We start from the raw sequence: 17,224 nt of genomic DNA on the forward strand, positions 1-17,224 counted from the left end.
GTTCCTCAAGAATACTAAAATTAGATCTTCTGTGTGATGCAGCTGTACACCTTTTAGTATAGACTTGCAGGACTTCAAATCAACAAACACAGGGACACTTACACACTCATGCTTACTGAAGCACTATTCACAACAGCCAAATTATAGAATCAGCCTAGCTTTCCATCAACAGATGAGTAGAAAAGGAAAATATGAGGTACATACACACATTTCAGTATGATTTACTCAACCACAAGATGAAATAACATCATCTGTTGGAATGTAAATGCAACAGTAGATCTTCAATATTAAGTAAAATAAGTTAGCCATACAAATAAATGTTTTTTCTCATCTGTGGATCTTAGATTTTTGCATATATGCCCTAAACCATTTACACACACATAATACACAAGCATTCATACATGCACATTTGCACATGCACACACACATGCATGCTCACACTCCCAGGCACACACATTGACAACAGAAGGGATACTAGAAGAAAGAAATAGGCAAACAGTGGGTAGAAGAGCTATCCATCAATATGTTTAAAGTATGTGGTCCATTAATAAAGTAAAAAAATAAAAATAAAAATAAAAATAAAAATAAAAATAAAAATAAAAATAAAAAAATAAAGTATGTGGTCCAGTTGCAGAATTTCTCTTGTGAAAATTGCCACTCTGAGCAATGAATATACATAAAATTAAACAAGATGTTTAAAAGAGGGAAAGAGTGAGTCCAAAGTCATTTATTTTACAAGATGCAAAGGCAGAATTGAAAATCTTAGTTTGTCCTTGTTTGCTTTAATGTTGATAATGCCATTAGGAAAGAAAGTGGGACTAGTTCAGTCAATGGTTGAAGGGAAAAGCCCAACTTGTAAGAACTCCTTCATTTCGGAGAACATCATTTAACCCTGTGTGCCTAAATCTATGCTTCCATGGACCCCTTTCCATCCTCCCTCACATTTAAAATGTCCTCTAAGGAGTTAAGTTTCCCAGTCAGTGCTGTCCCATGGATGAACGCCTCTGACTCTGCTGCCTCAGAATTCATTAGCATGCTGTGATGCTCACATTTTAATTCACAAATTATAATTGCATATACTTACAGGGTAAAACGTGATGTTATAGGCACGAAATGTGGAATAATTAAGTAAAACTGATTAATATACAGTCATCAACTCACCTACTTATCACTTCCCAGGGTGGGGGGTGTAGTTTATACTTTTTGCAAATTTCCAAAGTGATCCTTCTCTCTCCAAAAGTCCACACTATTGGTGCCTAACCTTTTCACTAACTTTAAAGGAGATTTTATCAAGACGAAAAGAAGAATGGAGACATTCCATGGTCTCAGCTCTAGGCTGGCACCATAAAGTGGGGCACAATGATGAACGCAAATAGAGATGGGCCTGGGTTCCTCTAAACCTTAAGTTTGGGTGGAGTATTAGCATGTAATCATAAGTTTGTCAAAGCCCCACATAGGCTCCCTGGATGTCTTATTCTGAGACAGAAGAAGGTGTGTTTTCTTCTTGATGAAAATGTTATTAAAAGCAGGGGGATTTTCATGTAAAATTTTTGTACACAGGATTTTTTTTTAACATCACTTGCAATCTGAGCACTAAATCAATCTATTTCCTAGTTTGGCCAAATTATTCTTGGGCTTGTTGGTAATTACTGCTGCAGGCAGTGCCTACAGGAGAGTGCTTAGCAAATGGGGTTGACAGGGTAATTAACGTATCTGTGTGATTCACTTTTCCTTGACGGGGCTGGCTGGAGCTCCAGGCTTCTCCCTGAACTACCCTTCTGAGAAGCATTGCCTGAACTTCAAAAAACAGCATAATAGGGGCCATTAAGATGATTATAGCATTGTTCTGCTAAAAAATGAATGCCATGCTTTTATGTTTTTATGAATAGTTTTCAAAGTAGAAAAAAAGTATATAATGCATGGTTTTGTTTGTGCTTCCTCTTAGAAAGAGTTATTTAGATTAAAAGTTGAGAGAAGTGGGCTTCAAGGCTTCTATTACAATTGCATTTCTGTTATTGTTCATCAAAGTGCCTCAGTGTTGGCTGTTCTTTATATTGAATCAGAAATGTCACGAAATATTCTATATTATATGTTTTTTCTCCTGACATCCTGCTATGCTGACAAAAACCTGCAACAATAGCAACACTAAGAGTTGTGTGCCTATAATTCCCATTTGTGATCTGCTTCAAGTTAATATTAGGCTTGGAAATAATGTGGCAGAGTTACTAGGCAACATAGTAATGATTACAAAGTGAGACAGAAAGGGTCAATATCAAGGCTTTTTATTTTCTTCATTCTAAAAGCTCTGATGGACAATAGATCTCCAAATGAATAAAAAAACTTGGTCTGTCAGTACCATTCAAAATAGAACACTATTTTGCTTGACAGAACCATGTCAACACCTGTCATACATAAGCCTTAACCCCCTTTAAGGGTAACCACTCTACACAATGTCCATGCTAATAGGTACCTATGAATCAACAAATAACTAAAACAGCGTTTATATCTGCAAGGTGTTATGAGATCACAGCCACATGGAGTTTCATGGAAACAACACATATAAAAAAATATAAAACCTGTAAGAGGCAGAGTTTCATGAAAACTGGAGAAGAGAGGCACAGAAGTAGACCAGGTGATCAGAAACAAAGGTCCACGGTGGGCTCCCTGTGGATCTTCTGATCCCTCTTGGACAAGGCTGATAGATCTGGACACAGGGGACCCCGCACAAATTGATGCACCAACCAAGGACAATGCATGCAGAGCCCCCGTTCAGATGTAGCTGATGGGCAGCTCATTCTCCACGTTGCGGGGAGGGCTGCTGCTGAACCTCTGACATGCACTCTGGTGCCCAGGATTTAATCAATGCCCCTTGGCAGTGCACAGAGGAAGGGGATGCAGGCTATCCTGCAGGATGGGACCTGATAGGCTGTGGTCAGACTGTGAGGTAGGAGGGTCTCCTCCCCCATCAGAGGCCTAGGGGAGGGGAATTGGACAGAAGACAGAGTGAGGATGGGAACAGGAAGATAGGAGGGAAGAGATAACCATCGGGATGTAATGTGTGAATAAATTATAATAAATAAAATATTTTTTAAAAAAGAAACAAAGGGCCAGAAATCAGTAGTTACTAGAAGACAAGAGTGATTTCCAAAACTCTTGGATGAAAACTGAAAAGATTTAGAATTGATTCAGTGCGTGGAGTGCCTGGTGCATAAACATATGAACTCATCACCAAGTGATGAGCTTGATCACTAAATCCCCATTTTAAAAGCCTGGTAGAGTGGCATGCGTATTCAGCTTCACTCCTTGGGAGGCAGAAAAATCAATTCCTGGAGCTCAATAGCTATTTATAATAGTCATTTTTTATCTGAGGTTCAATGAAAGACCTTGTCTCAAAAAATACAGTAGGGAAATATTTAGGTAGATGCCTGATATATGCTCTGGTTACTACACACACACACACACACACACACACACACACACACACACACACCAAGAGAAACAGAGAGACAGAGTGAGAGACAGACAAAGACTGAGACAGACAGACAGACAGACAGAGAGGTGGATTTCACACCTAGGTTATTACTGCTTTTTCTTTGTAGTTTTATGTGGATTTTGTAATTATAAAAGAAAAGTAACATTCTGCCTAAGAGCCAAGGTACAAATGACGTCAGGCCCACATTAATTTCTGTTCATCATTATACCTCAAATTCTCAGTCTAGATCTGATATCATAGAAAGCACGCATGTGTATGTGCACATACATGTCTCTCTGTTTATGCCTGCATGTGTCTGTGTGTGTGTGCGTATGCATGTGTGTACATGTGTGTGAAAAAGACAAGGTTTAGGTACTTCAGAGTAATGAAATCACAAAGCTCCCAGGGTTTGAGGAGAGCAGTAGCATTTGAAGGATGCGCTGAGAACACTGAAACCCTAACCTAAAGCATTATGGGAAGAAGCCTAGCAGTGACTGCTGTTGCTATAGGTTAACAGAATTAGAGTTGGACTCTGAATGTGAGAAACAGAATAATATAGTTCCTGTTTTTTTTTTTTTTAATGATCTCCTTTGTGGAGTTTTTAGCATAGGACAGGATGCTAAAAGTTTTGGACTTTGTGGATTTTTTTCTCTTAAATCATATCTTGATAAATCTTTCATATTAAATATTTTTTTATTTTTACATTCACATTTATATTATTACACACATATACAAATCTTATGTTGATTTATTCAACTATAGTAATTAACCCTGTTAATGATCTTTTGAGTGTACTCGGCATTTTTGTTGACAATAACTTACCAGAATCCAGAAATATTACTGTCCTATAAACAAGTTTAGTTATTTTTAAATTAATGAATCTAAAAACTTAAATCATATCTTGCTTCACAAATACAGTTATGACCTTTTCTCTAAATCTGTCTCAAGATGCGCACACACACACACACACACACACACACACACACACACACACACACACACACACACAAATGCTATGTGATGTTATGGTAAAAAGCACAAACATCTAAAATAAATAAGGTAGCAGAGCATTTTAATTGTTGAATTCTAACAAGTATTTATCCACCAATGTTATAGCAAGTGTGACACTGGGCCCTGCACCTTACCTGGGCAGCAGAGGAGTACAGAGGAATTTTTTTTAATAATAACACATTTTTATTGAAAATTAAAAATAATTCATATTACACCTCATTTTCTATCCCATCCCATGCATCCTCCCATTCCTCCCTCCCTCCCACTTTCACCCCAATCCCCCTTCCCTATGACTGTGGCTGTGGGGGACCTCCTCCCCCTGAATATGGTACTAGGGTATCAAGTCTTTTCTTGGTAGTCTGCTATCCTTCCTCCGAGTGCCATTGGGCCTCCCCAACAAAGGGACATGGCCAAATATGGGGCACCAGAGATCCTGTGAAAGTCAGTCCCCAGTCTCCACTTAACTGTGGAGAATGTTCTGTCCCTTGGCTAGATCTGGGTAGGGGTTTGATGATGACTGCACGTTTGTCCATGGTTGGTGCCTTAGATCAAGCAGAACCCCTGGCCTCAGATCTACCCATCATAATGTTCTTGTAGGTTTCTAGGACCCTCTGGGTCCCCCTACTTCCCTATCCCCTATAGAGGAATTTTAATCCAGTAACATGGCTGCTCTGGCAAGGGAGCACATCCAAACACCTAGGTCTATGTGATCCAACTGGAATAACAACATGCCCTTAGTATATACCTTTAATCCCTGTAACTGGAATGCAGACATGCCTTTAGTACATACCTTTAATCCCAAACAATAATGTCTAATTGAGGGACAGAGAACGTGACAAATCAGAGAAAGGTCTCACAGAATAAGTCAGAGATGGGCTACACACAGCTCTCATGAGAACAGACAGGAAAGAGAAGCTACTTAAGAGCAGCATGGAGAGAGCAGACAGGGGTGGTAGAGACAGTACAGTAGAGTTCAGGAGACAGTACAGTAGAGTTCAGGAGACAGTACAGTAGAGTTCAGGAGTACAGTACAGTAGAGTTCAGGAGACAGTACAGTAGAGTTCAGGAGACAGTACAGTAGAGTTCAGGAGTACAGTACAGTAGAGTTCAGGAGACAGTACAGTAGAGTTCAGGAGTACAGTACAGTAGAGTTCAGGAGACAGTACAGTAGAGTTCAGGAGACAGTACAGTAGAGTTCAGGAGACAGTACAGTAGAGTTCAGGAGACAGTACAGTAGAGTTCAGGAGACAGTACAGTAGAGTTCAGGAGTACAGTACAGTAGAGTTCAGGAGACAGTACAGTAGAGTTCAGGAGTACAGTACAGTAGAGTTCAGGAGACAGTACAGTAGAGTTCAGGAGACAGTACAGTAGAGTTCAGGAGACAGTACAGTAGAGTTCAGGAGACAGTACAGTAGAGTTCAGGAAACAGTACAGTAGAGTTCAGGAGTACAGTACAGTAGAGTTCAGGAGACAGTACAGTAGAGTTCAGGAGACAGTACAGTAGAGTTCAGGAAACAGTACAGTAGAGTTCAGGAGTACAGTACAGTAGAGTTCAGGAAACAGTACAGTAGAGTTCAGGAGTACAGTACAGTAGAGTTCAGGAGACAGTACAGTAGAGTTCAGGAGACAGTACAGTAGAGTTCAGGAGACAGTACAGTAGAGTTCAGGAGACAGTACAGTAGAGTTCAGGAGTACAGTACAGTAGAGTTCAGGAGACAGTACAGTAGAGTTCAGGAGACAGTACAGTAGAGTTCAGGAGTACAGTACAGTAGAGTTCGGGAGACAGTACAGTAGAGTTCGGGAGTACAGTACAGTTTGGTGCAGTTCAATTGAGTGCAATTTAGTTCGTGCAGTTCAATTCATGGAGTTCAGAGGCAGTTTTTTCCAAGCAAAGCAATTCAGTGGGAAGCTAAGAGAAGCCAGTTTGAATCACTCAGCTTAAAGAACCATTTTGAGCTAGAACAGCTGAGTTGAACCAGCCAGCCAGAGTTCAGAAAGAACTAGAAAGGGTAAACTTATTCAGCAGTAAGTCTCAGAGACTGAAAAGATTCTAGGCCTAGTTTGGTAGGCTGAGCCTGGAAGCTGAAGCCTTCAAAGTCTGGTTTTGCAGAAGATTAGATTGTATGGAGCCTAGAAGCTTCCAGGCCTAGTTAAGGATAGTTATATTAAATATGCTCTGTAATAAAGCTTGGGGATGGCTTTCATTTCATCCCTTCTTCTGAGGAAATAAAAACATTTACAGAGTAGAGTTGGCCCTGGGCATAGGAACTATGGGAGAGCTGGCCAAAGATGTGAGCATGGAGAACAGACCCTAACTCTCGTCTGCCGTGCAATGGCGGTGGCATGGGTGCATGTGCAGACAAGGGAGAGATGCCCTCCTCCCCTCCCTCGTCCCTAACCACCTATGGTAAACAGAAGAGCTAGCCAGAGTCATGAGAGTGGGAGAATTGGCCCTGTCCCTCACCTACTGCAGCATTTGGGAATGCAGACCCTGCACCTCACCTGGGCAGCACAGCAGAGCTGGCCTTGAGAGCAGAGACGGGTGGGGAGTGAAGTGGAGGGGTGTGTGTGGAGCCAGCACCAAGGGCAGGAGAGTGGGAGGGCTGGCTTTGAGCTTTGCTGGCCAAGCATTGGATGGGCCAGCTGGGGCAAGGCAAGAGAGCTCACCCCAATGGTATGGATAGGGGAGAGCTATCCTGCTGGCCAGCTCATATACCTCTCAGTCCCAGACCCAGGGCTTTGAATTGGCCCACACCAACATCTACCCTTTCAATGAACTGCTGGGATACAGGAAAGGGCCCAGTCCTAAAAATTCAAAACTTCAGGATCTTTCTCTATGACACAGGGCAACACCAAGATATCTGAGAGGAGTCCTGGTGAGGATCCAGTAGCAGAAGCCTGAGGCCTTGAGCCAGTGCAAAGACTCATTGCAATCAACATTTTCAAGCAAAGATGTGTGGACAAAGGGTATACTGTGGGACATACTGATATACATTACAGGTTCCACAATGATAATTTTTCTTCCATTGGGGGGGGGCAGATGTTTCAAGGATAAAGGGAGAGTTTGAGGGGAGAGATAGATGAGTGGGATTGTGATGCATATGTGAAATTCACAAAGAACCAATAGTTTTTTTAAAATGCCTTCTAGTGATAAAAAACAAATCTAACTTCCTTCAATTGGGTGTGGGTGGTCAAAAAAACACTATACATTTAAAATAAAATGAAGTATTATTTTTTTGAAAGTCCAATTGAGACATACAAATAAATATTTTATGAATTAGATTACTGAGTCCTTCTCAGGACCCAAGGGAATTCAAGATAAGTTTGACCAGGTGAAAGGGCATTGCAATAGCCGATGGACATTCTCCACTGTTGAGTGGAGAAGGAGATCTAACTTTCACACAAACTCTGGTGCCCCATATTTGAACATGTCCCTTGGATGGAGATGCCTGGTGGCACTCAGAGGAAAGATAATAGGTCACCAAGGAGAGACTTGATACCGTATGAGCATATTCAGGGGGAGGAGATCCCCCTCAGACACAGACTTAGGGGAGGGGAGGGGAGTAGGGGGGAAGTGGGAGGAAGGGAGGAATGGGAGGATACATGGGATGGGCTAACAACTGAGATGTAATATGAATAAATTAATTTTAAAAAACCAAAAAAACAAAAAACAAAAACAAAAACAAAAAAAAAACAAAAACAAAAACAAAAAAAGAAAGGGCATTGCAGATAAGGCCTGGATTTGCAATCAATACAAAGATGAAGGAGATCTGGCTCACAGGAACTAAGTGCTCTGGGCACTAGAGAACCACCCCCCAAGTCAGAGTGGAACCAGGGGCCATCTTCCCCTCTCAAAGGAAGCACTGATGTTTCCAGAAGGAAGGCTCTGCCATGGGAAGTCGTGGCAAAGAGAGTGACCATCAGCAAATAGTACCACTAAAAAGATTGAACTGAAAAGAATTCAAGCACTAAGAAATTCAGGCAATCATATTTCAAGACAATGGGTCAGCTTACATCGATTAATCACTAATTTGTCCTTTGCATACAATATTATGCTTTATTATCAAAAGAGATGATGTACTCTTTTTTAGATTTTTGTTTTCTTAGCTTACCATGTGCACTTGAAGTCAATTTGTCCTAAAAACAAAAAAAACAAAAAAAAACAAAAACAAAAACAAACAAACAAACAAAAAACATTTGGGGCCCTGATTACAGTTTTATTCATTTTAGTAAAAATTTCCCAAGTTTATCAATAAAATTCAGTACAAATGTAGTTCTAAAGTAGGCATGCTGTGTTCTTTTGAGAAAGAAGATTGCTACATAAGTAGGCACATACAATTCTAGAACTGCTACTCTTCAAGCCTTTTTTATTAAGTTAGCTGATCATCAACCATACATTGAATTAATGGTTTAAATAGGACTGCTTCTAATATGCTGAGAAAATGATTCTTATGATGCATTATACACAGGAAGGCAGTCCTATCGAGATTTGGAACAGAACAGCACATGTTTGTTTTAACATGAGGGTATTGTGGCACACGAAGGATGAATGTAGGGTACAAATGCTCATCAGAGTGGCTTTATTCTGTTGTGGTGCCAGTAAGAAAACTACACGTAATAATTCAGTATCGAATAGTAAAACATACTTTCCTGACCAAAGCAAATACTCAACTTTTAAGCGTTTTCAGAGCAGTCACCTGTTTGAAATATTGTGGCTAACCTCACTGGAGAAGCTTCTCCTTCTAATAGATGGCAATTAACACAGAAACCTTCAATTGGTCAATGTACACAAAATAAAAGGCTGTGGAGTGCTCAGTCCCTAATGGAGTATACGCATCACATCCCTGCCTCGGAGGTTCAGAGATCTTAAGAAATGAGGCGTTAAAGATTGTAAGAGCCAAATGTGGTGGGAAACAACAAAGAAACAGCGTTTCCCAGGCATAACAGAGCAGTTTCCCAGAACCCACAGGGATTGTGATAACATGCAGAAGACCTGTGCAACCTTAAGCTAAGCAAAACCTCAGCACAGAGGAGGGAAGGCGGGCACAGGGTCCCAGCGCTGGCTGTGGCACTACTGACATTTGATAGCTGTTGGCAGAGGAAAAGTCAGTTTTTCTTATTGATGTGACTCCTGGTAGGTTAACTACACTCATGGGCAGGCTCCATTCCCAAGCCTAGATGGGTAACACAAACTGGATTTGACGGGCAGAAATCATGAAGTTGGGTTGGAAGCAAAGGTGGAGAGGGTGGGTATGGAAAGAGGATGAGGAGATAGGGAGAAGATAATCAAAGGATACTGTATGAAATTCTCAATGAATTATTAGTAAAAATGTTATTTAAAATCCACACACCTTCATTCCCAGCACTTGGGAGGTAGAGGCAGGCGGATCGCTGTGAGTTTGAGGCCAGCCTGGTCTACAAAGCAAGTCCAGGATAGTCAAGGATACACAGAGAAACCCTGTCTTGAAAAAAAAAAAAAGAAAAAAGAAAAAATACTAGGGTCTGGAGAGATGAATTAGCAGTCAGCAGCACTGTTGCTCTTGTAGTGAACTGGGATTCATCTCCCAAAACCTGCATGATGGCTCAGGGCATCCTATAGAGGATCTGGCACCTCTCACGACCTGTCTGGATACCGGGCATGCACACGGTACACATGCAAATGTGCATTCAAGACACTCAGATACATAAAACATAATATTTTTTTAAAATCCACTAAAACTTGTCATAAGAAACAAATGTAAAAATACAGTGGTTGGTATTGTTTTCAACTGAAAAAGCTAATAAAGGATTTTTTTAGCCAGGTATCAGATATTAATGGGTAGTTACTAAGTGCATCAAATGCCCAAAATTCCCCAGATAACTTGGGGAAGGAAAAAAGGGAGAAATATGCACACAATTCTTGCTTCAAAACTTTACAGTTTTCTCAAGTTAATCTGTTCTAATAAAGAGATGGATAGTAGATGTACCTTTATTAGTATAGTTAATTAATAAACAGAAATGATTTAAATGAATTAATGCATGGGAAAGGACCATTGTCACACACTGGAAATTGTTTGCATAGACAGTGGAGTGCGGATTAGATTTTAGGAAGTTGTGAATTGTTTTTACTTGTAAAATGAAAATACCAATTGGCAAAATTTTCTCTTACTACTTGAAATGGCACCACAAAAGCATCTCTAACAGAAATAATACATCCAATAGAACAGAACATGCTTGATTCAATGGTATCAAAGAAATGTCCTTTTTCTGAATATGACAAAATATTCAGAAGAGGAGAATTTCAAAGAAATAATTAATATTCAGACATTCCATCATGTTTTGTTGTACAAACGCTTCCACAATTACTAGCAAAGAGTGTAGTTTCTGCACATAGAGCATCACTACCACCTGGGATCTTGTTTAAAAAGTTGAAAACAAGACTCCACTGCAACCTATGGAAACAGAGTCCACACTAACAACATCCACGAATGATGTGCATGAACACAAAAGTTTAGTTGTTTTGATATCATCACAATGAAAGCAGCTATATGAACTTAATATAAATGCTCACCACTGCAAGTAACAGCAGTTAATTTAACTGCCTTTACTCTGCTATGTAAAGAGACTGTAGTATATGTCAAACTGGTGGTTTTTTAACTTTATAATTCAGTTATAATTATGCTATTCTCTAAGAGAAAGCCAAAAGAAGCGTAATCCATTGCACTGATTCATAGTGATATATGTTCTAATTGCACAAATACAAAATAATCAGAATAATATTACAAATTGTGTTTATATGATGGCTATTAAAATAATAGAACACAAGAACAGGGACGATCAATACAAGTTGGAAAAGAAAGTAATTACACTTCTAGAATACACATTAATTACTGTGTCTTTTCTTATGCTCCAAACATCAAACAATACACACAACAAAACAAAACCGAATTTTTTCATCCACAGTGAGATGCATTATTAATTGAGCCACTGAAGAGAATACACTTCAACAAAATAAGGGCTTTATATGATAAACTCACAACCAACAGCATCACCAATAGAGAAAACTTAAAGAAAGCGTATTAACCAGGAGCAAACTGGGCAGTCCACTGTCCCTGTTTCTATTTAAGACACCATCTGGAGCAATAAAACAAAAGTGGAAACGTAAAGGCTACAAGAAAGGTAATAACTCAAATGCTCTTCAATTGCAGATAACATGACATTTTAACATAGCAGAATCCCTAAAACTCCATCAGAAAACTTGTAATAATGAGCCATAATTTCAGCAAAGTAAAAGGCAAAATCAAGTTAGAAAAATCCGTAGCCTTTTTACATACTCAATAGGAAACATGTTCATAGATTGGTAAAGTTACTATTGTGAAACAATCATCATCCCATATTCACAACATTCTTCACAAAAATTGAAAGAAAAAAATCTATCCTAAACTGAACTTCATATGGAACCACAAAAATACCTAAATAACAAAAGCAATCCTGGGAATAATAATAATAATAATAATAATAATAATAATAATAATAATAATAACAACAACAACAACAACAAATGCTGAAGGAATTACCATACAAGATTTCAACCTACATTACTGGGCTTCAGTAATTAAAAACAGCATGGTGCTGTTAGAAAAACAGGCATGTAGGCAAGGGAAACAAAACAGAGGACCTGAATATGAGTTCATATAGTTATCGATTTCTGATATCTGAATTATATGCCAAGAAATGCAGAAATAAAGATAGAAATTTCAACAAACAGCCCTGGGGAAACTGGTTGCTCACGTGTAGAGGAATTTAATCAGACCAATACCTATAGCCCTGCACAAAATAAAGTCCAAGTTCATCCAAGACCTCGCTGTGAAACCTGAACCCCTGGAACCTGCTAGAAGAAATATAGAGGGTGCCTTACAAGGTCAAGGTACAGAAAAGGACTTTCCGGACAGGGCTCCATTTGCCTGGGAATCGATGCCAAATACTGACAAGTGGGACGTCACAGAACTAAAATGCTTCTTCTGTGAAACAATGGAAGCAATCTGTAAAGTGAAGAAGCAACTGACAGAGTGATTAAAAATATGCCCTACAGGCTCGTCTATAGCCTATGGAGGCATTTTGTCAATTGAGTAGTCCCCCAACTCTGATGACTCTAGCCTGTGTCAAAATGACATAAAATTAGCCAGCCCAAGTAGTACCCAAGGATAGTATGTAAATTGCCAAGGGGAAAAAAAAAAAGCAACCAATAGCAGTACCCAATTATAAACCCTATCCTAATGGTACAATAGTGGACCTTATAACTTGGAGGTAACCAACATATTGGGAGTAGAAATTATGTAAACCGGACTTAACCAGCTACTACATAGGAGGGAATCAAAGCCTGGTACCACTCACTACAGTGTCTAGTGAGGCCATGAAATCTAGAGGGAATCATATTACTGCCACTTTCTTTCTTTCTTTCTTTCTTTCTTTCTTTCTTTCTTTCGATGGGGGGCAGTTGAGACAGGGTTTCTCTGTGTAGCCTTGGCTTTCCTAGACTCACTTTGTAGATAGATCTAACAGCGGATTCACCTATCTCTGCCTCGCAAGTGCTGGGATTAAAAGCATGTGCCACCATTCCTGGCCTTACTGCCACTTTCTTAAAACAATTAAATTTCTAGCTCCATTCTCAATATGCATCCTTATACCCACAGAAAACTGTGGGTAGTTCCTATCCCTCATCAAAGAAGCGCTTTATTTTATTTAAATAATTTATTCAGATTACATCTCAATTGTTATCCCCTCACTTGTATCTTCCCGTTCCTCCCCTCCCTCTCTCTTTTACCCTATTCCTCTTCCCTAGGCCTGTGACAGAAGGGGACCTCCTCCCTGACCATATGATCACAGCCTATCAGGTCTCATCCTGGTAGCCTGCTTACTCTTCCTCTGAGTGCCACCAGGCCTCCCTACCAAGGGGAAGTGGTCAAATAGGGGACACCAGAGTTCATGTCAGAGTCAGTCCCTGCTCTCCACACAACTGTGCAGAATTGGCTAATCTAAATAGGGGTTCTAGGTTTACTGCATGCATTGTCCTTGGTGAGCAGACCCTGCCAGGTCCAGATCGAGCAGCCTTGATGGTCTTCTTGTAGATTTCTAGGACCCTCTGGATCCTTCTATTTCTCCATTTTCAGCAGCCCATGATCATTAAGAATGTTATAAATGATCAAACTGTAGAGCACAACTGACCATGGGTTGTCCGGCCCCAATCAATAGACCTACCTACAACAAAACCTCCATACCTAAGAGTCAGAGATCACTGAAGAGCTGCACACATGATCTCTCAAAACTGCTGTCACCTAAACAAGTCCTGCATATCCACAAAGCTAGTAGAAGTGCACTGTGGATGGTGTAAATCTCGTTAGGACAGACTCCTAGATAAAGGTATTCAAATAACTAATAGCTGCTGACCCATGATACATTATCCAGCCACAAGGATCAGCCTTTAACACATAAGCATAAAAGTAACATTAAATAAACTCAGCAAGCTTTATATATGTATGTAAGGCATGGTAGGAATTATGAAAATGAAGTACGCAAGTATGGGATTTAAAAAATAAAAAATGTAATTCAAAAATATAAATATACACTTGACAGATGTAATAACTATATTACACCAAACCCACTACCATTTTTCTATAAGAAACTTAAAATCATTCATAAATAACAGCCCCTTTTACCACTGATAATTCAATAATATTTATTGCGGTACTTGTGAAACAAGTGCTCATGGTTGTTTAATATGTAAGAAAAATCTTCATGAAGTTGATCTTTTTTATTTTATGGAAATGGTCAAAATGGATCTTATACTCTATTCTCATGAGACGAGGCAGGCTTATAGAACAGAATCACATATAATCAGAATGTGATGTAAAAACTATATCTAGAAAAATACACTAATCACACGTTTACTTGCTGGGGGAGGGGCGTTCATTTTACTGTTCTCGTGTGACTCTATTGAAAAGCTTACATTTTTTTTTCATTTATATGTTTAATTCTGAAACCAGTGGTGGCTAAACAAACTATGCATATAAACTATCCATACACTTTACCCATATGAGAAATTTTAAGATTCTTTTCAGATATACAAATCCAGGAATTTGCCAAAGGACGCCATCAAAATAGCATTTCTAGAACCAAAAATTATATTCATTATATATAAAATATATGGTTTAATGTGTTATATTATGTTTTCATGCCAAGTTAAAAATAATTAAAATAATTTCCATTTAATGAGCAATTAGTCAAGCCCTTTTTACCCTTGGAGATAAGTAGAGTCATTATTTTCATTTCACAGACAAGGAAAAAGGCATGGGGCTAAAGAGTTCATCTATTCCTTACCAATAAGAAAATTGAGGATGAGTTTAAAGCTAAAGAAATACATTTAAAGTGAATATGGAGAGTGGGGTGTGACTTTTACATGTACTCTGGTGCCTCATATTTGACCACGACCTGTGATGGGGAGGCCTGGTGGCACTCAGAGGAAGGATAGCAGGATACCAAGAAGAGACTTGATACCCTATGAGCACATACAGGGGGAGGAAGTCCCCCTCAGTCACAGTCATAGGGGAGGGGAGTAAGGGGAAAATGGGAGGGAGGGAGGGAAGAATGAGAGGATACAAGGGATTGGATCACCATTGAGATGTAATATGAATAAATTAATAAAAAATAAAAAATAAATTTTTAAAAAGTGAATATGGCAGTCATAAACTTCATTAGTAGTATATACTAATGTGATATGCCACAGACAACATGTTGTTCTGTACCTTGGTCTTATGCAAAATAAAAACAAAAAAAAAACAATTATGACCAACCTTTATCAAAAAAACCTGGCAATCGCTGATGTAATCATATTCCAAGCCATCAAAGGAATGATAATGCCGGTCCCCATATACTGTGCACACAGCAGGACATGGGTAATATGTGCAGTTGAACATCCCCCGCCGACAAACACTATTAAAGAATGACAGAAGTTACCTTGTGGAGAAGTTAGGTTCTAGCCAATAGTTTTGTTTTCATTTTATGTATGTGGGTGTTTTTCCTGTGTGTATTTCTGTGTACTCTGTGTGTGCATAGTGCCCGTGAAGACCAGAAAGGTAGGGTTGGATCTCCCTGGAACTGGAAATCAAACGAGGGTCATTGCTGCAGCACTAGCATTTTCAAGTAGCCTAACCATTTGTACTCAGAAGCAACCAGAGTCAATAATCCTTATTAATATCGACAGTTCATTCTGATAATGCCAATTATAGTGACCAATTTGTCTTGTGTTTACACTTAAAGTACCAGATACAAAAATTAAATGTGAAACACACAAAAAATAGATAACAGAATGAAAATTGAACATAGGCTTACTAGCACCCAGAAAGCACAATCCAACCCCTTTGTTTAAGCTAACTGGATACTATCTTCCTGATTTTAGAATATTTGTGTATATTTTAAGGAAATATTAGCAAAACATGATTATTTTGTGGCACTGTACTTATTGACTTCTAAACAGTCCAACTTCTGTTGAATAAGGACTTCTCTTTGGAACCCTTAGCATTCTCTTATAAGTTTACAATATTTTTCCTATTAAGTTGCCAAATTGTCATATTTCATACTTCTCTCCTAAGCTAACAAGTCTGAATTTAAAATGCCATTGTCCCTTCATAGAAAGTAGCCATTCAGCAGCCCCCAGGATTGATTCTGACTTGCTTTTGTTAACCAAACACATATAATCATGACAATAAAATAATTGAAATTAACCCAATGGCTGAGGAAAACTTCTGTGGAATAAAAGGCTGCCTTTACCAGGTGTAACATGGCGTGGAGATGACTTCCCCAGAGACATACTCCCAGTCTTTCCAGATGCATGGACAACTTTCCGGAACATAGCACTTCCCTTTGTGCTCCGCCATTCTTGCAAATGAAAGAGGAATATGATTAGGAAAACCTTGCAAGTGTCAGGTGGGCTTGCGGTCTATGATTTTTGTCATGGTCAATGTTGTCTTCTGCATTGAAGGTTTTGCCTTCTTTCTTCCTCACAAGGTCCTTGAGAATCACAGTGGTAACTAAATGCCAAGCACCTGATCAGATACGATTTAGCCTTCTGTTATATAGCATAATAAATATAAAACAGAAGTGTATGTTTGTAACATGGCAAGTCGTTCTAGAACAAGCACATTGCAATAGAGCGTGGTTGCCCCCATAGTCATGATTTGCTCCTAAAAGAACCCATGTTGTCTAACAGTCCCTGGTGAAAGAGTAAATTACAAAATCAGCAACATTTTCCTGCTGAAGAATTTAGAGAGCAAGCAAGCGTGTTTCTCGCTGCTAAGATATAAAATTGCGGCACTTTGATTCAGATGTATTTAAGTGAAAATATACCAAGCATTTCACATTCCTTTTTATTAATATGTTGTCTTAAATGTTAGTTGATAACAGATGGATTTTTTCATCTCTAATCAGAAACTAGGAGGAGAAAGACACAGCTGTTTTTGTATCTTTTTGGTTGGCTGGGAGGGAGCTTGTGATAAATACCAACTGGGAGCCCACCATGTAACTGATGTGGTTTCAGCCATCCGTGGTTTCAGCCGTCCACGAAACAAATACCACTACCTTCATTTTTAAAAGAAATTGGAGCTGAATAACTTGCCTCAAGGTTACTTAATAAGAAGGACCAATGTTTGAAGCCACTAATATTGACCTTCTTCTACTTCGCATTATTTAAGTTTGGTGATTTCTAAA

At 39.1% G+C, this 17,224-nt stretch overlaps 1 protein-coding gene across 1 annotated transcript in view; it reads right to left on the reverse strand.

The window, feature by feature from the left end:
- Nucleotides 1-17,224, reverse strand: part of OTOGL (otogelin like) — a 131,249-nt gene that overhangs the window by 63,855 nt on the left and 50,170 nt on the right. The window contains exons 24-25 of the mRNA XM_084796611.1: nt 16,289-16,396; nt 15,313-15,451 (exon numbers count right to left, since the gene is read on the reverse strand). Coding sequence (XP_084652737.1) covers nt 15,313-15,451; nt 16,289-16,396 — 247 coding nt within the window. The remainder of the gene's footprint in view (nt 1-15,312; nt 15,452-16,288; nt 16,397-17,224) is intronic.

This window comes from Acomys minous (assembly GCF_964271855.1).
Source record: "Acomys minous genome assembly, chromosome: 9".
Classification (NCBI taxonomy): domain Eukaryota; kingdom Metazoa; phylum Chordata; class Mammalia; order Rodentia; family Muridae; genus Acomys; species Acomys minous.